The sequence below is a fragment of the Vipera berus genome (genome assembly GCF_964194415.1).
Source record: "Vipera berus genome assembly, chromosome: 5".
Classification (NCBI taxonomy): domain Eukaryota; kingdom Metazoa; phylum Chordata; class Lepidosauria; order Squamata; family Viperidae; genus Vipera; species Vipera berus.
The window spans coordinates 59283955-59307726 of NC_138207.1; the positions used below are offsets into that span (position 1 = coordinate 59283955).

Consider the following 23772-nt stretch of genomic DNA (forward strand, 5'->3'; position numbering starts at 1 on the left):
AGATTGCCGGAAGAAACATCAACAACCTAAGATATGCAGATGATACCACTCTGATGGCAGAAAGTGAAGAGGAACTAAAGAGCCTCTTGTTGCGAGTGAAGAAGGAGAGTGCAAAACTTGGGTTGAAAGTAAACATTAAGAAAACCAAGATCATGGCATCCGGCCCTCTCAATTCCTGGCAAATAGATGGGGAAGAAATGGAGGTAGTGACAGATTTTATTTTCCTGGGCTCCAAGATCACTGCAGATGGGGACTGTAGCCAAGAAATTAAAAGACGCTTGCTCCTTGGGAGGAAAGCAATGGCAAATCTAGACAGCACACTAAAAAGCAGAGACATCACCCTGTCAACAAAAGTGCGTATAGTCAAGGCTATGGTCTTCCCAGTTGCAATGTATGGCAGTGAAAGTTGGACCATAAAAAAGGCTGAGCACCAAAGAATTGATGCCTTTGAACTATGGTGCTGGAGAAGACTCCTGCGAGTTCCTTGGACTGCAAGGCGATCAAACCAGTCAGTCCTAGAGGAGATCAACCCTGACTGCTCTTTAGAAGGCCAGATCCTGAAGCTAAAACTCAAATACTTTGGCCACCTAATGAGAAGGAAGGACTCACTGGAGAAGAGCCTAATGCTGGGAAAGATTGAGGGCAATAGAAGAAGGGGACGACAGAGAATGAGGTGGCTGGATGGAGTCACTGAAGCAGTAGGCGTGAGCTTAAATGGACTCCAGAAGATGGTAGAGGACAGGAAGGCCTGGAGGAACGTCCATAGGGTCGCGATGGGTCGGACACGACTTCGCAACTAACAACAACAACAATGGTTTATTGTGGAATAACTGGAATGCAATAAAGAAGTTCATTGCTCAAAGATCTGTCAGAATCCCCAGGAGTTTCTGCTAATGGAAAAGTAGGACTGTAGTTGAGAGATAGCATTGGGCACTACCGTGTTTTTGGTCTTATTTTTCTTTTCCTCCGAAAGAGGCACCAGGTCTTATTTTCAGGAGATGTCTTTCATACTCACTTTTGGCACTGACAGCCCCGCCTAGCCGGTCCAGTTCTTCTGGCCAAAGGAGCAGCTTCATTCTGCAGCAGGATTTCGACATGCATTTTGCCATCAGGCCTTTCCGGAAGGCCTCTGCAGCCGACTACCGAGCTATGGATTCAATCCGTAATGAATTCAATCCATAGCTCAGTTCTTGGCTGCAGTGGCCTGAAAAGGCCTGACAGAAATGCAGGCCTGGCTGCAGAAAACACCGGAGAAGAAGTGGGCCAGCAAGGAGAGGTCTGGCTGCGAGGTAAATGGGTGCGGGGCACATGGCTCATGTCCACCCCCCACACCCTTGCCCTACTTTGATTTTTAGGTGCATGCCTCGCCACAAAACTAGGGCTCATTTTTAGGGTAGGCCCTAAAAAGTATTAGGCCCACCCCAAATAATCAAGCTAGGACTTATTTTCGGGGTAGGCCTTACTTTTGGGAAAACATGGTATGCAAAGTAAGAATGGTGTTACACTATTTTATAAGGAAGTACACGAGAATCCTATGGAGTAGTCCAAAATATTTCTTGATATTTTAAAGATTTATTATGGAAATGTAACAGAGAGTTTGATGCTCATTCTAGCAGCAGAAATGGAATTTTGTAGTTGTGTGTATATGTTTTAAAATAGTTCCTCAGAAATTCAGTTTTATTAATTTTTGCATATTTATGAGTTTGTTTTGCTGTAAAAGCAAGTATTGTATTCAACTGAAAGGGAGACTATTTTTTTCAAATAATTTACCTTCAAAATCAAATAAAAATTAATACTTCACAAGTACAGTAACATGGTCACATGTTTTTGAATATGTGAAGTTTTGAATATTTTAAATATAGTAAATCTATTTATAATTAATAAATAATGGTAGTCTATGTATTCTAAATCTGTTTGAACAAACTACTTCTGAAAACATACTCATAGCTGTGTTTTTCCCTTCCTTTCTGGAGGCAGATTAATAGAAGGGACTGCATTGTGATTGGATACAAAGAATATTTACTGGGAACAGAGATAAAAAGGGTTTTCATTTTTTTTGGCAGCAAAATTGTTTTCTAGATGCTGCAGATAAAATACAAAAACCAATTGTCAACACTGTCATTAAACTGTGTATATAAACAATTGCAGTATTAGTAACAGCTTGCTTTATCTTGCCTGGTGTGGGGTTTGCTCCTGTCATTGAAAGATGGGCATGCATTCTATTAGTCAAAACAAGAAATATCCACTGTGTTTTGAGGTGGGTGGAGCCGTAATTCTTTTTGCTTGTTTCTTCCTGGCTGTAAATACTGCTTTCTCCCAGACCTAGCATTATCCATGATCATGAGGAATACTTTCATTTACATTCAGATGAATGCAACAAAGCAAGGTCCAAAACAGAAGAAGCTGGAGACTTACTTGCAGAAGATCCCATGAATGGTTCCATTGTTTTTTTTTAGGAACTTTCACTTTTAAGATCTTCATATTCTTGAGGGAATGCCTAAATAAAGTGGTCCATGGGAGGCAGCAAATAGATTAGTACAGAGGTCCCCAACCCCTGGTCTTAGGATGCAGGCAGCATGCGAAAACACGCACCCCCCACACACCCCGGTCCGTGGAAAAAACTCACTCTACAGAACTGGTCCCTAGTGTCCAAAAGGTTGGGGACCGCTGGATATTAGTAGATGTTGTAATGTAACCTATTCCACTAAAGCTAGATTTTTCTTTTATTTGTGCAATGACCTTTCTGTTTTTTTAAAATCTTGCTTATGCTTATATTTTTTATCAGATAATTATACTTATTTTCTTTATCTGCAAGAAAAAATATTTAACATGGACTTCTCAAAATAGGCAAGTAAATGATAAAAAAAGACAGAAAATCCTTTGAAATACCCATATATAAATATGGTTTTCTGTCTCCAAATGAAAACCAATCTTGGAGACCTTACCTTTCCAACACAAACACACACCTGACCTGAAACCATACACCAGAAGAAAACGGCCACCACAACAAATTAGAATTGATATTTAGTCATCAAGATATTACCTGTAAAAATGAAAATCATTCTTCTTCTCACCAAATATAACGATTGTTCTCTTTTTTCACACACAAACCACTGTGGTAAAGGAAATCATGTTTAGAAATGTCTCATCTTTTCTTCCGATTGAATTTAGTTATGAAACCAATGTTATATAAGTGGAAGTCTGTTTGCATGATTGCATTTTCTTCACCTCACAGGAACTGCAAAGAATACACTTCTTCCAATCTCAACAGCAAATTTGAGAGCACATAGGTTGGTTTATAGATAGTGATGTCATAAAACATTTGTAAAGGAATAAACACCTGGAGAATCTATTCCTTCTGTGAATGGAAGGGTTCTTTTCATCTGTGGAAGACACTGAGATTAAGTTGCTTCCTTTTGAAAGATGGATGAAACCATTTTTACCAATTCCCTATTCAGCTGCCCCCCCACCCATTTTCCAATTTGAAACAGCTTGTCACAGGCTATAAGAAGCTTAAAGGGCAAGGGGGAATTACTCTTCCTACAGGTTTTTTTTTCATTTGCTGTCGAGAATCGCTTAAGTGGACTTGTACCACTGTAACTATGGATATATGCTATTTGAGGTTTTCTTAATCTTATTTAATTCAGTAGTTCTCTATTGGCTACTAAAATAAAGACACTATTGATACTGACCAAGGCAGTATAAATAATTATGCTACTATAAATAATACATAATTAGCATAAAATATTCTTTAGGTACGGTGTATTCTATGAATGAAGTTGTAATTATGTCAGTTATCCTGATTCTGTTTTGGAGCTTTATTACAATACTAGAACGCTACAATATCACTCCCTTTTAAAGTACTTGAAAAAAAGTAAATTGGAAGTATTTAACTCTGAATCTTCAGAAGAAGTTTAATGCTCATTGGCATGCATTGTCATTAAATGTTATATTCTTCATAAGGACTGAAAAACATTCTGCCTTATTCTGCAAAAATCATTTTCATTATTATATCCTTTTATTCAGTGGAAAATTCAAGGTAATTAACAGTGATTAAGATGCAGAACATAAACTAAAACATAACTGGAATCATCAATAAAAGATATGGCAAAAGAGCTACAGATAATGTTAGTCTCTTATGTGAGTGAATGCTGTGGCCTGGAGATTATGCAGTAACTCTCATTTTACATTTCAATAAAAAAAAACAACTCATCCTACCTGATGAATAAATTGCTATTTATTGGATTTAAATCTCAGTTGTTTTGGGAGCTCAATTCAGTGCCAGATATGGTCTCCTCATTTTATCATACCCTGGATTAAGAATTAGTGGTCATTACCCAATTACCCAACAAACAACATGGCCCCATAGGATTCACAGTCTAATATATTAACCTGGTTAATAAGTTACTTAATAGTGTTATAAACCAGATTGCATATGCAGTGTTAGCATGGTTAAGCAAGTGTCAGGGCACAAGAAAAATAATTAGTTTGAGTCTTAAATTAAAACTGAAAATTTTAAACATTTTATTTAAAAAGCCTATTATTTGGCTATCGTAGTGAACTCTTTCTGCAGATTTATTATTTTTTTTATTTTAACCACTATGTTCATTATTAGAAAAATCCCAAAAATCCTATCTGTCTTAGGAAGGAACAGATACTGGTTTTGTTCTAGTACAGGGATGTCAAACTGCTGGCCCATGGGCCGGATGTGTCACGCCAAAAGCTCAGCCACCCCATTGCCGGCAATGGGAAAAAAGTTGCAATATGTCACGATGTCATGAGTTTGACACCGATGTTCTAGTGAAAGAAAATATATTAATATAATATATTAATATACTGTAATTAATATAATATAAATAAATATATTATTTGCAGTTTTTTTCAAGGCCTTCAGAGCTCTGGGGTTCTGCAACCTTAATTCCATACTGAGGAGGCTTTTCCTCTTGAGTGCTAGGCTGTAATTTTGTCAGCCTGATCAAGAGAATATCTAAATTGAAAGGTTGCTATTCACTTGGTTAAAATTATAATTGAAATTTCTCTTTCCAAACTAATAGATTTCTATTTCTTATAGATTTGCCTTGGTGGTTGCTTCTAATTCGCCAAAAACTTGTTGTTGGCAAGCTTCCAGGAGATCATGATGTATGTAAAATTACAAAAATTGTCGCAATACCACTTTCTGAAGCAGAACCTCAGGATCTGGATTTGGAGGTAAGATGAAATCCCAGCAATTCATAAAAGAAGTGCTCCAACCAACTTACATAATTGGAATTATACCTAAGTGGAAATGAAAGTTATCATGATCAGATCAGGCAGCCATGCTGAATAACAATTTTTAGGTAAACATTTATCATGTGATCATTATTTGACCCAAATGATAACTGGATAGTAAGTGGATGTAAACATTTCTTGTCAAACATTTGGAACAGTTCTTCTTTTCCATCTCTCAATTGCTGTCTTTTACTGTACCGTTTACTGCATTTATAACCTGTTCCTTCTCCATGGTCATTTGCTTTGTGTCAGATATCTTTTTAATGAGATGTCTCTGCTATGATTAGATATACAAATGACAATTAGTTTTGCCAAAAATCTTGTTTCAACAGACTTGTTAATTAAATCTTTGACAGTGTCCTTTCTCAAGGTTAGAGAGTAGATGAAAAGGCTTTTTAAAATGTGGAATCTTCTAACTTTTAGCAGATATTAGATAATTCTTCAGTGATAGCTAGAATGAATTCTGTATAACTTTCCAGTTTTTTGAGCTTGTCGATCAGAAGGTCGGCAGTTTGGCGGGTCGAATCCCGAGTGCCGTGTAACAGAGTGAGCGCCTGCTACTCGTCCCACCTTCTGCCAACCTAGCAGTTCGAAAGCACGTAAAAATGCAAGTAGAAAAATAGGGACCACTCCGGTGGGAAGGTAACAGCGTTCCATGTGCCTTTGGCGTCTAGTCATGCCGGCCACACGACCACGGAGACGTCCTTGGACAAATGCTGGCTCTTCGGCTTTGAAACGGAGATGAGCACCGGCTCCTAGAGTCAGAAACAACTAGCACGCATGTGCGGGGGAAACTTTACCTTTACTTTTTATCCTCATTTAAATGTAAGAATACAGAATATGAAAGGCAGGAGTATATATTCAATAAATAAATATAAAAATATATTTGGTATCATGCAAATGTTAGCTTTTATTTAATTTTCTTAGAAAGATATTAATCTGTGAATGCATTTTATATAACATTATTTTATTAAGCATCTTTTTAACAAAATTTATTGTTTTTCAGCCCTGTAAAAAACATCATTTTGGAATATATAAAACAGAGAAAATTACACAGTCTCCAGATGATTCTAAATTTCTGCTGAGAACCTTCACTCAGATAAAAACAAATGTTTCCTCTTCTAATAAAAAGAAGGTGATAATTATTTGTTACATTTTAAAGAATTTTTGATGGTAGATGCTGTACAAACGCTGCTCACATATTTATTTAATTTTGTACTTTTCCTCCAACTAGTCGATTAATATAGTCATAAATATTCAAGCATTTCACTTGTTTTGGAGATATTTCTTGATTAAATTGTCCTTTTCGCCTTGTCTTCCACTGTTTATTTCTGCTGCCTTTTTTTCTGTTATACTTCTGAAGTTTGCTAAAATTCCCACGAGTATAATCAAGGGTATTTTATTTAATCTGCCAGATTAATTTTTATCTCCTATTTTCATCCTGCTTACAGTAAGTAGACCAAACTTTACTGCTTGAAGCCCTTTATGCCTTTATGTTATTTGACTGGTTCTAACCCCATTTGTCAGATTCAGTTCTAATAAAACATTTACTTTTCTCCTTGGGTGCCCAAATATATGTGTTTACTGTTCTCACTTGGAATTTTGCAGGTACTATCTTATAGTATTTCACATAAGTTTGAAACTCTGCTCTATTCCTGATAATTTCCAACTGCACAATTATATAGCTCTACTAATATAATTCATATTACTACTTGGACATGTTATCATTTCAATCAATATGTTCAATACTGCTTCTAATCTCTCTTCTAAAGTTCTTTTCCAATATACCCCTGTGAAAGAATCCCTAGGAACACTTTAAATAATTTATTGGTTTTATTAGATGCAAAGCCTTGGATTCATTTGCTTGTTTTGTTCCCTACATTTAGCTTGTTATTGACTCGCCTATGTTACTGTAGATCTTTGCAACAAATGTTTAGTTTCATTTTCCCCCCTGTTCATATTCAATCTCATATTGCAGCCTTCTATTTGGTTTTCTATAGTCACATTTTGGTCCTCTTGAGTCTAGCTACAATTGTGTGCTGACATTCATATGGTTTTTCATGCTGGTATCAACAGTAGTATTGTTTCACCCCCCCCCTGTTTTAAAATACAGATTAAATTTATTACCTTAATTGCCATAGGTTTTATATTGTTTATCCCACAAAATCCAGGTCCGTAACTCAATCATGCTTTTCTCATATGTGGCTATATTTTGTCTTTTTTAATTCGCTACATCTGGTATTTGCTGTCAGGATTCCTGGGTGATTCTCTGTTTTTTTTTCTTTTGAACTTAAAGTAGGTCAGTCCATATGTAAAAGAAAGAAAAATAATAATTCCTTACTGATTGTGTTTAAGGAACTGGAATATAGTACAGTACAGAATATGATAATATCTACTACGGTAGTTTATGTTTCAAATGACAATTAGTCTGATTTTAGTCTGATTTTGCACTAATTTTGTCTACCAACTAGTGCTTCATACATTGAAACTCCTTGTTCTGAAAAAAAATACAGAATTTCAGAATGCTAGTTTCTAGATGATGAACAGCAAGGGTACTAAAGGACATCCTACAATTATCTGGAGGCCATTTTGCAATAAAGGATTCTGATCCTTTGCTGCTGATGTGGAACCAAAAGAAATATTGAAAAGGCAGTGAGGCAAAAGCTGAAAATCAAATACTGGAACTATTACTGTACAGCAGATTATTAGTAACATCAATTCTCATTCATATTCCTGATGAAAGCATACAACAACAACAAAAATGATTACTGGAGGAAAAACAACAATATGTTCAACAATTGAACATATTCCCTATTAAACCATACAACAAAAACAAAATGAGTACTGGAGAAAAAACAACAGCAAATGCTTTGATATGCACATCAATAAATATTACATATGAAAACACATTAATAGCTATGGTCTATAAAGCATATAAGAATGTAGACTAAAATGTTATTTTGAAACACAAGTGGGTTTAAATCAAAGTTGCATTGCCCCATTAGTATAGTTCCTCCATAAAACATTTCTCAACAGAAATTTATAAGCTGTAAAGTTGCTTTGAATTCTTTCCAGTAATGCTGATACAGAAAATGTTTTTAATGCAATATAGCACACATAGGGCTTTTACGTTATATGGGACTACCCTTGAAATGCATTTGGAAACTTCAATCTGGTACAAAATATGGCAGCACAATTAGTCTTTGTGGCCCGTAGAGTGAACCAAGTTATCACTGCTTTGCAAGCTGCCAGTTTGTTCTGGGTGAAGTTCAAGATGTTGGTTATAACTTTTAAAACCCTACATAGCATAGGTCCAGATTACTTGATGAACCATCTTTTTTTTTATTAAAAAGTTTTACAGATACATTTTAAACATAAAACCCATCCCACCCCCACCCAATTTCCCCTCCCTCCCCCTCCCCCCCCGACTTCCCAGAGCATAATACAGGGTATTGACCCTAACAATCTTAAACTATAATATGCTAACTAACTATAATAACACTTTAAATCCTATCGCACTTTAACTCTCCTTAAAAATAACTAAATAATAATAAATCTTATAAATCTAATACTTATTCAAATGCTAAATGAAACATTTTAGTCCCATATTTATTCTGAATGTAATCAATCCATCTTCTCCATTCCAAGATATATCTTTGTTGCAAATGGTCTTTCAAATATGCTGAAATTTTTGCCATTTCTGCCAGGTTCGAAACTTTTAAAGTCCATTCTTCTATAGTAGGCAAATCCTCCTTCTTGCAATATTGCGCTACCAAAAGTCTTGCTGCCGTTATTAAATTCAAGATCAATTTAGTTTTTATAGCAGTACAGTCTATAGTAATACCCAGCAAAAATAGTTGTGGAGAAAACTTTATCTTTTTCTTAAATATCTTCTGCATATTCCACCAAATTTTAATCCAAAAAGCTTTAACTTTTTTACAAGTTAAATGAGAATACGAGAATACGTTGCATCATCACAACCACACCTGCAGCATTTAGGCTGATAATTTGGATACATACATGCAAATTTCTTAGGATCTAAATGCCATCTATAAAACATCTTATAAAAATTCTCTCTTAAATTTTGTGCCTGTGTAAATTTTACATTTCTGACCCAGATTGTTTCCCAAGTATCCATCGTTATTGATTGTTGAATATTCTGGGCCCATTTTATCATACAATCTTTAACAAGTTCCGTTTCTGAGTCTATTTCTATCAATGCATTATATATCCTTCTGATATGTGCAGGACTTTGATCTCTAATTTGTTTAACCAAATTTACTTGATGAACCATCTTGTCCTGCTAAGACAAGCCCGTTGGTCAAGGAACTCCAACTGATAGGATCCAGTAGAACGGGATCTCTGCTGTAGTACTGGCTTTTGGGGACATTCTGCCCCCCGGGATGAAATTTGCCCTCACCGTCCTCTATTTTTCTGCAGGGGTCTGAAGACCCTCCACCTCTACCTTGCAGTTACTGCTCTCCCCCTCCCATCTTTTTAATTTCATATTAATTGTATTTCCATTGTTTACTGTTCTATTCCTTTGCTATTGTTAAGTTTACATTTTTTTTTATTTTATTGTTGTAAGCTATCCAGAGTAGTCCCATGGCAAGATGTAAATTTAACAAATAAGTAAATAATTAAATACCAACCTCATGAGTGGACTTAATGGATCAGGTCTTCACTTATAAAGTCATTGATTAATTATTAATTGCTGTATTTTGAAACAATAGATTTTGTGGTTCAGAAGAAAATAACTATGTTTACAATTGGCAACTTTTGAAGTGGTTTATTTATGAATGGTCATTTGCAGTAAGCATCTAGAGAGATTGTCTTTTAAAGTTGTGTATACAGGATTTAAAGCTTATTGTGAGCAGTATTTTTTAAAAATAGGAGATGTGATGCCCTATTTATTTCATTAAATGAAAATAGTACCTTTTACATTTTTTTATTATTTAGGACACTGAATATGTTTGAGTTACATTATGTTTTATGTAGAGTTAGTACAGTCCTGTATTTAATGAAGATTCTGTGCATCATGTGGTCTTTCCTCCTGTAACTCTAGATGTTTCCTCATACTATTCTTAGTCATAAATTTGGTAGGTAACTTTATTTGAAGTGTTATTTCTCAGCCCTGTAGAATATAATAATAATAGCATATTTTATATGGAAAACATAAAGTGTCTGCAGAGTTGTCATTCTAGCTGTGCTTGTTTGAAAAGACACTGAAAAAATACATCTTTTATTTAAACAAAAGCGAATGATTGATTGTACATTATGAAAAATCATGTTTAGGTTAGTGACAGGAATCCAACTCACTGTACTGAAATAAAACATTCTGCCCTTTTGTAGGTTAAAGAAAGTAAAGAGAAAGAAAGACTGGAGAGGCGTCTATTGGAAGAACTGTTTAAAATGTTTATGGATGCTGATTCTTTTTATTATAGTTTGACTTATGACTTAACAAACTCTGTACAAAGGCAAAGTGCATGTGAGAAGACTAACTTGCCCCTCTGGAAAAAGGTAATATGTCTCTTGAAAGATCATCCATAGATACATATGGGCATATATTTTAAGGAAAGAAACATTCGTGTTTCCTGATCTTTCACAAATTAAGTTCTTGTTCCTGGACTGTTCCGATCAATATAAATTGTTCTTTAGTCTTTGAGATTTCACGGGTTTCTGTAAGATATGGATACAAAAGGTTTACTTTTATATGTTTTAGGTTGATGATAGATTCTTTTGGAATAAGCACATGATTGAAGATCTGATAAACCTTGGAGTAAGTAATATTCCATATATTTATGGTTTCTTGAGAATTTCAATGAATTAATCCGATTGTGCTGCTTTCTTGATACCATTTAGTCTAAATGGCAATTAAAGAGCTCATTAGTGTTTCATGTAACTTATCCTAATTGTTTGTGACACAAAAATTTAGATTTCTAATAGTGCTTCCATTTAAGTAACAAGTGGAATTGTACTGACTTTCAGTAACTTCCATCTGTGATATACATTCCTCCATGATTCCGGCTTTCTTAAGATATGTGATTTCTGATACTCCCTGCCAGCTTCCCATAAGGAAGCTCAATTGGCAGGCTGGCAGGAAATCAGAAGTTTCTTAGTTGGTTTGGTCTAGATAACACTCTAGCTAAATATTTAGCCTGCAACTAAATATTTTAAAGCAAACTGAAAAACACCATACACATCGAGCAGGAAAAAGTAGATAAAAAAAGTTGATAAATTACTTTGTGTAGAATCATGCAGAACAAAAATGTTTCCACAGTCCATCTAAAATATAATTTATAAATCTCTATGTAACATCTTTTGAGCGACACAGTTCTAGCTGTTCTGTACTAGCCAAATGTTTTTGTAAAATAACAGTTTATGGTATCAAATGTGTCTAAGTGCAACAAAAGCAACATGGGTTCTTTACTCTCTTTCCTTGAAAGATAAGTATTTAGTTTCATTCTGTGACATTGTTATCATCATCTGTTGTACAACCTTGCTTGGAAAAGGGATATTGGAGATTCATTATTCATCATCTAGGTCAGGGGTCAGCAACCTGAAACAGCAAAAGAGCCACTTGGAACCAGTTCCGTCATACACACAAAAAACTGGGAGCCGCAAAATGTGCGCGCGCATGCGCGCACGCATGCACAGAACAAGGCGAAACGTGTACCAGCCCTGCCCCCATCCACCTTTTCCTCAGAAAAAACTGCTCTCCCCCCGCCCTGTGCTCGCTCTCTCTGGGACTTTTTTCTTTCCGCCTTTTGTGAAGCTTTGGGATCAGCTCCTACCCTGGATCGCTTGCATGGCGCTGATCCTCAGCAGTCCCGACGCCCGCACCACATCCTGAGCCGCACACACCTGTTGCCGCCCGCTTACCGGGGGGGGACTCGCAGGCCGAGATGACCGCGGAGGGCCCTTCCCCGGCTGAAGGAAGCCTCGTGAGCGTCTCCCGCAGTGCAGCTCCCCCGAGTTGGGAGGCACCTGCGCGGCAGCGGCAGCAGGTCTCCCTGGTGACGGTTGCTGGGTCACGGCGCTGCCTTCAGCCCGGGTGGCGCCGGAGCCACCTGAGCACCCTGCCCCTCCCCCCGGGGCCTCCAGATCCGTTGTTAACAAGGCTCCCCTCGTTCATCACTTGATCGAGGAGGAATGCGCGGATCTGGCATGCATCACGGAAACTTGGTTGGGCTCGGAGGGAGGTGTTCCTCTGACCGAGTTATGCCCCCCAGGTTTCCGTGTGCTACACCGGCCACAGGCTCAGGGTAGGGGTGGAGGGGTGGTGGTGGTTATCCGGGAGACTTTATGTCTGCGGGACACCACCATTGTCCAGATGGGCGGGAGTGAGTCCCTCCTCCTGAGATGTGGCCCCCGGGCTCAGATGGGCTTGTTGCTCACATACCTGGCACCCAGCTGTGTGGCAACAGCCCTGCCCGAGCTGCTCGACACCCTCTCAGGGTTGGCGGTGGAGTTCCCCAGGCTTATAGTTCTGGGTGACTTCAACCTGCCTTCCCTGGGAGGGTCGTCTGAGTTAGCTCGGGAGTTCATGGTTTCCATGACGGCCATGGACCTGACCCAAGTAATTCAGGGCCTGACTCGTGTGGAGTCACACTCTCGACCTGGTGTTCCTGTCTGGACAGTGGCTGGATGATTTGGGATGGGGTTCGTCAGCTATTGTTCCCCTGTCATGGTCCGATCATCACCTCCTGTGGCTGGTCTTCCGTTATGCCACCCCCCGCCGCTGGGCTGCGGAATCGACCAGGTGGTTCCACCCCAGGCGCCTAATGGACCCAGAACAGTTCCAGATGGCACTTGGGTCTATACCCATCGCCCTCACTCACAGCCCAGTCGATGCCTTGGTGGATGGTTGGGAAAGGGCAGCCGCCAAGGCACTCGACTGTGTTGTACCCTCGCGACCCCTGACCCGGCGCAGATCCCGTTGGGCTCCATGGTTCTCTGTGGAGCTCCGGGAGATGAAGCGTCGGAGACGGGGTCTAGAGAGCAGTTGGAGGTCCAGCCGTTCCGAATCTGACGGATTGCAGTTAAGAACCTTTGTAAGGTCTTATCTTGCGGCGATGAGGACAGCGAGGGCTAAGTACTTCGCTGCCCTCATTGCGTCCGCAGATAATCGCCCGGCCGCCTTGTTTAGGGTGACTCACTCCCTTCTTAATCAGGAGGTGAGGGAGGAGCCCTTGCAGGGTCGGGCCGAGGAGTTTAGTCATCCTCTGACGGACAAAATCGCTCAGATCTGGGCCGGTTTGGACTCTGACTAGACAGAGTCTGATGTGGAGGAATCGGACGGTCTTGAGCATGTTATCTGGACTGAGTTTGATCCTGTTTCCCCTGATGATGTGGACAGGATTATGGGGAGGCTGAGCTCCACCACCTGTTTATTGGACCCGTGTCCCTCCTGGCTGATTTATGCAGCTCAGGAGGAGACACGAAGCTGGTTCCAGGCAGTAATATCTGCCTCTTTGAGTGAGGGTGTCTTCCCCGCCGCTTTGAAGGAGGCGGTGGTGAGGCCCCTTCTCAAGAAGCCTGCCCTGGACCCAGTGATTATAAATAATTATCATCCGGTCTCCAACCTTCGCTTTTTGGCGAAGGTTGTTGAGAGTGTGGTGGCGCATCAGCTTCCTCTGTTCCTGGAGGAAACTGATTACCTTGACCCATACCAATCGGGCTTCAGGCCAGGGTACAGCACGGAGACGGCATTGGTCGCGCTGGTGAATGATCTCTGGCGGGTTCCTCTGTCCTAGTCCTATTAGATCTCTCAGCGGCTTTTGATACCATCGACCGTGGTATCCTACTGCGGCGTCTCAGGGGGTTGGGAGTGGGAGGCACTGTTTTGCAGTGGTTCTCCTATCTCCTGGGTCGCTCGCAGTCGGTGTTGACGGGAGGGCAGAGATCCGCCCCGAGGCCTCTCGTTTGTGGAGTTCATCAGGGGTCGGTTCTCTCTCCCCTCCTGTTCAACGTCTATATGAAGCTGCTGGGCGAGATCATTCATGGTTTCGGGGTGGGGTATCATCAGTATGCTGATGATACCCAACTTTTTTTCTCCACCCCGAACCAACCCAGTGATGCCCTCGACGTGATGTCCTGTTGCCTGGAGGCGGTGAGGGTCTGGATGGGGAGAAACAGGCTTTGTCTCAATCCTGCCAAGACTGAGTGGCTGTGCGTACCGGCATCTCGGGTTAACCAGTCCATTCCACCTTTAATGATGGGGGGTGAGGTGTTACCCCCCGTTGATAGGGCTCACAACTTGGGTGTCCTCCTGGATTCGCGGCTCAGTTTTGAAGATCATATAGGAGCCGTGACCAGGGGGGCCTTTGCCCAGGTTCGCCTGGTGCGCCAGTTGCGGCCCTATCTGGACCGAGATGCCCTACACACAGTCACTCATGTGCTCGTGACCTCCCGGTTGGACTACTGCAACGCTCTCTACATGGGGCTGCCCTTGAGGACCACTCGGAGGCTTCAGCTGGTGCAGAATGCAGCCACACGAGTTGTGATGGGGGTTTCCCGATACTCCCATGTAACACCTCTGCTCCGCGAGCTGCATTGGCTTCCGGTTGCCCTCCGGGTGAGATTCAAGGTGCTGGTGATGACCTAAATGGCTTGGGTCCGGGATATTTGAGGGAACACCTGCTGCCGGCATCAAGTTCCCTTTGTCCTGTGCGCTCCCACAGGGAGGGCCTTTTCAGGGTGTTGCCGGCAAAGGATTGCTGGCGGGTAACACCCAGGAGGAGGGCCTTCTCTGTGGGTGCGCCTGCCCTTTGGAACCAGCTGCCCATAGAGCTCAGGACTGCCTCTGACCTCCGTTCATTCCGCCGGGACCTGAAGACCTGGCTGTTTGAGCTTTCCGGCCAGGACTGAGAATTTTAATTTTAATTTTATTGGGTTTTAATTGGAGTTTAACAGGGGTTTTATACTTTATTCAAGGACTAAATTTAATTATTTTAATTGTTCTTAACTTTTGTAATTTGTATTGTTATTTTAAATACCTTGTGAACCGCCCTGAGTCCTACGGGAGAACCTACGGTATATAAGTCCTACGGGAGTCCTACGGTATATAAGTCCAATAAACATAAACAAACATAAACAAACCTCCACCGACCCATTCTCTCAATGGGAATGGGGCGGCGGAGGTTCGGAGAGCTGCCTTCATCCGTGTTTTTTTCGGCCCTGAAAGAAACGCGGGTGAAGGCAGCAGCTCTCCAAACCACCGCCGCCCGTTTGGAGAGCTGCTGCCTTTGTCAAACATGGACGAAGGCAGCAGCTCTGCAAACGGGGTGGTGGAGGTTTGGAGATCTGCCGCCTCCATCAAACATGGATGAAGGTGGAAGCTCTGCAAATGGGACGGTGGAGGTTTGGAGAGCTGCTGCCTTCGTTCGCGTTTCTTTCGGCCCCGAAAGGCACCAGCTCTCCAAACCTCCGCCGCCCCATTCTCTCAATGGGACTTTTTTACTCCCACTTTTTTTTCCCAGAATGGCGGAGGTGGACTGGGAGCCACAGGAGACGGCTTAAAGAGCCGCATGCGGTTCCGGAGCCACGGGTTGCTGACCCGTGATCTAGGTTATTCATAGTTTCTTTTAGAGGAAGAGAAACTTCCAAATAACTCCCTTTTTATGACTCTGTAATCCCCTATAAACACTTATAATTCCCACTAATCAGTTGCTTGGTGTTTTTCAACTAATTTTAATAACTCATATTGGTAAGGTTCAAATGGTCAGCAGTTTTCTTAATTTTTAATTGTTATTTTAAGTTTAGCTATGTAATACAGTTTACTATTATTATGCAATATAACTTCCTAATATATTAAATATAGTAATAAATAAAGCTGCCCAAATTATGCCCAAATGCAAATTTTTAAAATAAGAACTTTGAATACTACTGCTGCAGTTATTTTCATTTATTTAAATTTTGGGTTCTATAAAGTGCATATGTCATAACATAGATGTATATATGTTTTAATGTCCTGTAGCAATCTGAAGTGGACTTTTGGATTATCCCAGTCATCCAGGGATTTGTGCAAATTGAAGAACTTATAGTTAATTACAATGAAACATCAGATGAGGAGAAAAGCAGCCCTGAAACACCATCTCAGGAGCCTGTTTGTGTAGATTACATTCATCCAAGTTTTCTTGTGGCACTTATCTCACGGAGAAGCCGTCACAGAGCGGGTAAGTTTATTCAGTATAGTCTAGAAACCAAAAAACTCTACTGATTAGTTTTATGTGAAACAAGTACTTAAATCCTATTTGCATTTATATACAGAAATTAAAATGTTCGCTTAAGGCTATAAGAAGCACTTGAAAAATTGGGCAAGAAAATGCTGTAAAGACTTGACTTCTTTCAGACAATATCCCCTCCATCCCATATATTCAGAGAGCAGGACTTAGAATCAAAGGAATGCTAAGGGTATTATATGCTTGTCTATGTTGTGGTAATGAATTTCACGAATTAATTATACAGTGTATGTATTGAAGTCACTTTTTCCTGTTCTACATCTATAAATCAACCCTTGTCCTTTAAGAGAAAGATAAGGACTATATTTCTCCTTGTCCATGCTTCCATGTAAAACAATCCACCCTTAGACATTTTTATCAGGCTAAAGAGTCCCAGATATTCTGAGCCTTTTGTCATGTGGAAGATATTTGAATCCCATGATCATATTGGTTCTGCAGTTTTTCCAGCTGCATTATCTCATAAATGCTAATATTACTTGACAGACTTTGATGAGGAATTTTATGAAAGTCTTGAAAATGCAATATTAAGTAGCTAGGGTGCTATGTGAAGAAATGTTATATGAGCAAGTTCATGCAAGTTCAATCTCTTTTCTGAAATTCTTTGGTTTTTTTCCCCCCTAGGGATGCGTTACAAACGAAGAGGCGTGGATAAAAATGGGAATGTAGCAAATTATGTAGAGACTGAACAGTTGATCCATGTTCATAATCACACTCTATCTTTTGTTCAGACAAGAGGCTCTGTGCCTGTTTTCTGGAGTCAGGTTGGTTATAGATACAACCCTCGGCCACGTCTTGATAAGTGTAAGTATTCGTATGATACATAATGCAATTACAACATTATTCCGTCATCTTTCAAATTAGTGCGGTAACTTTTATTACAAAGTGATTTTTTAAAAATTATTTTCTTGCTTATGTTTCCCTAAAGTACTTAGTCCATCAATGTAGCACATGATAAATAAAGATTTTCTTGTGTTTTTTAATTAAAAAAGGCAACTGTATCTGATAGAAATACTGTAAACTGAATTTAGCTGAATGTTTTACAAATATTTAACTTTTATTTTCTCTAGTGAATTCTTAAGAATGACATGGTATTCCACTTCATAGTATTCCAAGTAAATGTCTGTCTATGTATGTTTATATGCGTATCTGCACATATTTGTAGGCTTCATATTTTTCTAGAGAGTAACCTTAACAATTACTTAACCAACTCATATCTTCTAGTAGCTTTCTTTCCCTTCTGACAGGATATGAACAGGGTTAAAAGGTACTATTTTGGTACTACATTGTCTTCACCCACTTTTGCCAGAAAATCCCTATTGAGCAATTTACTGGATATGACCTTTCCCTTCCTCATTCCTCGAACAGGCAGCGGTGAGAATGGAAGGGAAAGGAAAGAAAAACTGGTAGTTCCTTAAGTCCTGATTGACAGAAAACCTTACCTCTGCTCATTTTGACTACCAGACTCTGCAGTTCTCCTCTTTTCGAATACCATCTTCCCCAACCCCACCATGTAATATCCATTTCTTCAATCTTATTCAACAGCCACCATGTAATATCCATTCCTTCAATCTTATTCAACAGCCACCATGTAATATCCATTTCTTCAATCTTATTCAACAGCCACCATGTAATATCCATTTCTTCAATCTTATTCAACAGCCACCATGTAATATCCATTTCTTCAATCTTATTCAACAGCCACCATGTAATATCCATTTCTTCAATCTTATTCAACAGCCACCATGTAATATCCATTTCTTCAATCTTATTCAACAGCCAGTTTGATCTAGTAGTTAAGGCAATAGGCTAGAAAGAAGGAGATTTTTTTCTCCACAACAACAACCCTATGAGATAGGTTGCATAGCCCAAAGTCACCAATTCAAATGGCATGTTGATCCATAGACTCATAAAAACTTAAACACAGAGATCAGCATTTAAAAAACTACGGTTAAAATATATACCTTGAAAAAGATGTTCCATTCTTTATTTGCTGATATACATTGCTTAATAATTATTTGTAAATGTTATTGCCGTGAATTCTAGAATCTATAATAATTCTTTAAAATATTTTAGCTACATGTCTACTTCAGTCCAAGAATATGCTTGTTCCAATCTAATTACTTCTGCTTTCCATGGAAACATCTCAAAGGAGGGGTCAACTAACATATCTTTCTTTTATAGGTGAGAAGGAAACTGTTTCTTACTTCTGTGCACATTTTGAAGAACAATTAAACATTTATAAAAAACAGGTAGGTTTCACCATCTTGGAAGTCCATGTTAAATTACTGAAAGTTTTGAAATTTTGTACAGTACAGGTAGTCCTCAACTTAACAACCATTAGGTTAACAATGGTTCAAAGTTCCAATAGCCTCCCAAAAGTGACTTATGATCTGTCCTCCAAGTTACAGTGATGGCATCACCTCCGTACTTACTTGACCAGACTTTGGGCTTTTGAACCACATGATTGTGTTTTGCAGCCTTCTGAGTTGGCTTACAATAAGCACAGTCAATTGGGGAAGCTGAATTCACTCAATGATAGTGTGATTAGTTTAATGGTAGCAATGATTTGCTTGACAACCTTAGTAAAATTGGTTGTAACATTGGGTTGGGTCACATGATAGCTGACTTAATCATCACATCACTTAGTAACCAAAATTTCAGTTCCAAATGAGGTCATAAGTTGAGAACTACCTATACTGTGCTTTCATTTTTTGAAAAAAAGAGTTTGGCAATATCTAGTGCTTTGTGAATTATAAAAATTTGCTAACCACGTAATCCTGGGTTGTCTCTATTGATGGTTTTGTGTTAGTGGAAAGCATTTTGACATATGTTTGCTAAGGCAGCTGGGACTTGCTGAATATTCCCATTTCTTCTGCATTTCCTATCCTATCACTAGTTATGTTCCATAGGATGTTTCTGGGGCAACCTTTTGGGGTGAGGAAAAAAATTCTAGAAGCTGAAGAGGCAAAAGCTGAATACCTTATGTTACATAGGCAAAAATGTATCCCTTTAAAGCAGTGTTTCTCAACTTTGTCACTTTAAGATGGGTAGACTTCAAAACCCAGAATTCCTCAGCTAGGGTGGATGGGTTCACCCAACTTAAAGTTGCCAAGATTGAGAAACACTGCTTTATAGTGAAGCATTTGGTGAACATTTACTGTCCATTTAGTGCATTTCTGACTGATATAAAATGTGAGATTAAATATGATTTTTAAAGAACTGGTGAAGCTTTTAATATTCATTGACTGAGTGCTTCTTAGCAGTCATTTAGAACCAAGCCCTTAAAAATTAAAATAAGAACCACTTCTCCTGTATTTTAAAAATGGAATTATTGTTGTTAGCCGCCCTGAGTCCTTCGGGAGATAGGGCGGCATATAAGTCCCAAAAATAAATAAATAAAAATAAATAAATAAATAAATAAAGACATGTACATTCGTATTTTAAAACATGTTTCTATTTTCCTATCTCTAAACAGATTATCATTAACCTAGTGGACCAGACTGGTCGAGAAAAAATTATTGGTGATGCTTACCTTAAACAAGTTTTATTGTACAATAATCCAAGCCTTACATATGTTTCATTTGACTTCCATGAACATTGGTAAGACTATGAAAGAACCTTAACCTAGCAGCTAAATATTGGAATGTACAGTCTATTACTATACTTGATATTATATGATACATGATGACAGAAGTTCTTCATAGGTAAGATTTGGGGTTTTCCTTCAAGAGTTTTCATGAGTGAAGGATTACAAGGCTTTTGCAAACTTTTACTTGTTTCAAAAAGTACCTTAATAAAAAACGTATTCCTCTATGTCTGTGCATGTATGTATATATTAAAATTAGGGTATAGCAGTCTGCCTTGTTAATCTATGGATTATTTGGTAGCAGATTGTAAAAAAGGGCAAAAAACTGGGGATTTTCTTTCCAGATTTGGTATAATAAGCAGCACATTTTTAGTACAATAAAAATTACAGCAAACTGTGCCTTCTTTCTACCTTTCAGCCGTGGAATGAAGTTTGAAAATGTTCAAACCCTCACAGATGCCATTTCTGACATAATCACTGATGTAAAATGGTGCTGGTAGGTATTCAGTGTTGCCTTTGTGCAGGGGTGTCAAACTGCAAGCCCACGGGCTGGTTGCATCATTCGGAGGCCATCCTTACCCCAGCTCCGGCAATGCAAAAAAAGTTGCGATACATTGCAACACATCACATGACGCGGCGAGTTTGACACCTGTGCCTTTTGTGTCTTGGATCAGGAATGAGGGAAAGGCTTGGCGAGTACAAGGCAATATGCATCTCCATAACAATTTTCATGTAGAGCTTTCTGTTTTCCATGGAGATGAGAGATTCTGCAAACAGAAATATGTTGTGCTTGGATATGATTAACAGTAACTCATACTGTATACAAGCACCAAAAACTGTTTTATTGTATACAATAAGAGTATGAATATGTGATACCTCAGTAGTCATCATTGATTTGTTCCAGGAAGCATGATGAGAACCAAAAACGATAAATACCAAACAGATTTTTCCCATAAGAAATAAGGTATTAAGTCATAAAGCAGCTGACACCGACAAGTTTTAGCTTGTGCGTTGAATACCAAACAAACAATGAGTACCGAGGCAATTTGCATTAAGTACCAAACTCAATGAGTTTCAAAGCAGTTGAGTACCAAGGTACCGCTGTATTTTTATTTAGTATAGTATGGCCATTTTTAAAAAAAGTTTATTAAAATTATTTAATATCACTTTTTTGGAAGGGTGGACCAAGCTGGTGTAATTTGTAAACAGGAAGGAATTTTCCGTGTTAACTGCATGGATTGTTTGGATCGAACCAACGTTGTGCAAGCAGCAATTGCTCGTGCCATTATGGAACAGCAGGTACAACGGTGTAAACTATAGTGATTGTCCTTAAAGAGAACACTAGTATAGGCATTTTGAAAAGTCTGCTTATCTTTAAATTGCTTCCAAATAATTCATATAGAAGAGCTGAATTTACTGAAGAAAAATAGCTATAGTAGTACTGGGATATGTTTTTTGGATAATGCTGAAATTTAAAATTTAAATGTACTTTTACGTTGATGCTTTTCAGCAAAATGATTTAAAATGCCTTTTTTGATTTTAGCCTGGTCATGCAAATTAAGTACGAAGTCATAAGTACCCTGTTAAAGAGGAAAATGAATAAGTGAATGCATGTTTTCAGTACACAGGACCTTTATTATTTCTAGAAAGTAGTATAATTTGGATTGTTTGGGAGATTTCATCTGAAAATTGAACACAGAAAGCTTTCCCCCATTTGGTGCCCTTTGTTATGTATTAAAGTATAAGTCTTATCATAAAAAGAGAATTGTTAAATAATATGTTTGGAGGTAATTGGATAAGAGAAGATCAGCTGGAGGTTTTCATTATTTTATTGTTTATTTTATAGTTTTCAGTAGAACAAGTGACAATTAATAATAAATACATTAAATTTCAGCTGAAAAAATTAGGTGTAATGCCCCCAGAACAAGCATTGCCAGTGAAGTGCAATAGAATTTATCAGATCATATGGGCTAACAATGGTGATGCCATAAGCAGACAATATGCTGGCACAGCAGCTTTAAAGGTAAATATTTTATTTGATGTAAGGAAAAAAAATTCTTCAGGATGTTAGGCATATGGTGTTAGCCTACAATGTTGGGTTGAAAATATATTAACCATAATGCTATGTCTTTAAGAAGTTAATTGGCCAATGGGTGTGTAAGTGTTCTCATGGCCATAAGAGGAAGCTAGGAACGTAGCTTCTCTCTCTCTCTGAATTCACTGATCTCTACTATTACTGTTTTTGCTCTGCTGTTGGTTTACTACTGTTGTAAACCTGAACTGTGTATTGACCTCTGGACCGGTAAGAAGACTTTGTAGTTTGGATTACTCTTTGGACTGTTGCTATTGTGTATGACTTGGACTGTTTATTTTTGACTGTGCATTTTTGTTTTTACACCACCTCAAAGTAAAATACTTTTTGCTTTTAGAACTCAGTGTATTTCTGTGTGTGATTTTTACTGCTCTCAGTGCCCTTCCTTGTCTGTGCAACTCTTTGGTAGCACAAGGAGACCTCTGCACAACAAATTCCATAACACTGGTTATGGGCCCAGGCCTGTACTGAGAGTTAGTACACACAGTATTCCTAGCTGAGTTTGTATTTGTGTAAAATGGCACAGGAACTGTTGTCAGGCATCTCCTGGATAACCCGGTTGGATGGGACAAACTATGTTTCCTGGTCCACAAAATGCTGCTTGCTTTTGCGCAAGGAAGGACTATGGGCTGTTGTAAATAACCCACCAGATACTACTGCTTGGGATCCAGATGACGAAGAGGATGCAAAGAAGTTAGACAACTTTAAACGTAGCAATGAGAAAGCTCTTTGCATTATTGGACTAACACTGAATGACCAGCAGCTTGTCCATATTCGTGGTGAGGAGTCTGCTGCTAGGTGTTGGGATGTTTTGCGAAGGCTTTATGTTCGTGACAGTGTGGGTGCACATATACACCTTACACGTAAGCTGTTTAGGGCTCGTTTGCAGAAGAATGGAGATATGCTGACCCATTTAAATTACATGAAGGCAACTTTTCAAGAGCTTCATGAAAAGGAACTGATTTTTTCAGAGTTGCATCAGGTCTACATTATTCTGTCATCTTTGGATGAGAGTTATGATGGATATGTTTCTTCTTTGGAAGTCCTGACCAGAGAGGAACTGACATTGACTAACATTACTGGGAGACTGCTGGAAGAGTCCAGAAGGAGGCGTGACAGAGACCAGCTGAGAGAGATACAGCCACGAGAGAAGCAGCAATTCACCACTGCTTACAACGTCAAGAAATGTTATTCTTGTGGGGCTAGAGGGCATATAGCCAAATTCTGTAGAAAGGGTAAAAAACAGAATGTGAATAGCAGTGGGAAGGCTAAGAAGGGCATTGGTTTGGCTATTTCTGGTGAATCAACATCCAGAAATAATGAATTGTGGGTTGTTGATAGTGGGGCTTCACAATGCATTACTAAAGTGAAAAAGAGGTTTGTTAATATGAAAAACAGCAACCAATATGTTTCACTAGCCAATGGTTGGAGGATGAAGGCCTCTGGTGAAGGTAATTCCTATTGTCCATGCATTGATGAACAGTTACCTATGTTATATATACCTAAGCTAAGATTCAACCTGTTATCTGTAAGGGAATTGGTTAAAGTTGGGTTTGTGGTAACATTCAGAGGGGAGCAATGCA

At 39.0% G+C, this 23772-nt stretch overlaps 1 protein-coding gene across 1 annotated transcript in view; it reads left to right on the plus strand.

Annotated features, from left to right (window-relative positions):
- The window catches only part of INPP5F (inositol polyphosphate-5-phosphatase F), a 53152-nt gene that overhangs the window by 13067 nt on the left and 16313 nt on the right, over positions 1 to 23772 (plus strand). The window contains exons 3-13 of the mRNA XM_081328321.1: positions 5072 to 5208; positions 6275 to 6403; positions 10621 to 10788; positions 10991 to 11047; positions 16247 to 16445; positions 17133 to 17312; positions 18693 to 18760; positions 19987 to 20111; positions 20516 to 20593; positions 21276 to 21396; positions 21992 to 22120. Of these exons, the coding sequence (XP_081184447.1) occupies positions 5072 to 5208; positions 6275 to 6403; positions 10621 to 10788; positions 10991 to 11047; positions 16247 to 16445; positions 17133 to 17312; positions 18693 to 18760; positions 19987 to 20111; positions 20516 to 20593; positions 21276 to 21396; positions 21992 to 22120 (1391 nt within the window). The remainder of the gene's footprint in view (positions 1 to 5071; positions 5209 to 6274; positions 6404 to 10620; positions 10789 to 10990; positions 11048 to 16246; positions 16446 to 17132; positions 17313 to 18692; positions 18761 to 19986; positions 20112 to 20515; positions 20594 to 21275; positions 21397 to 21991; positions 22121 to 23772) is intronic.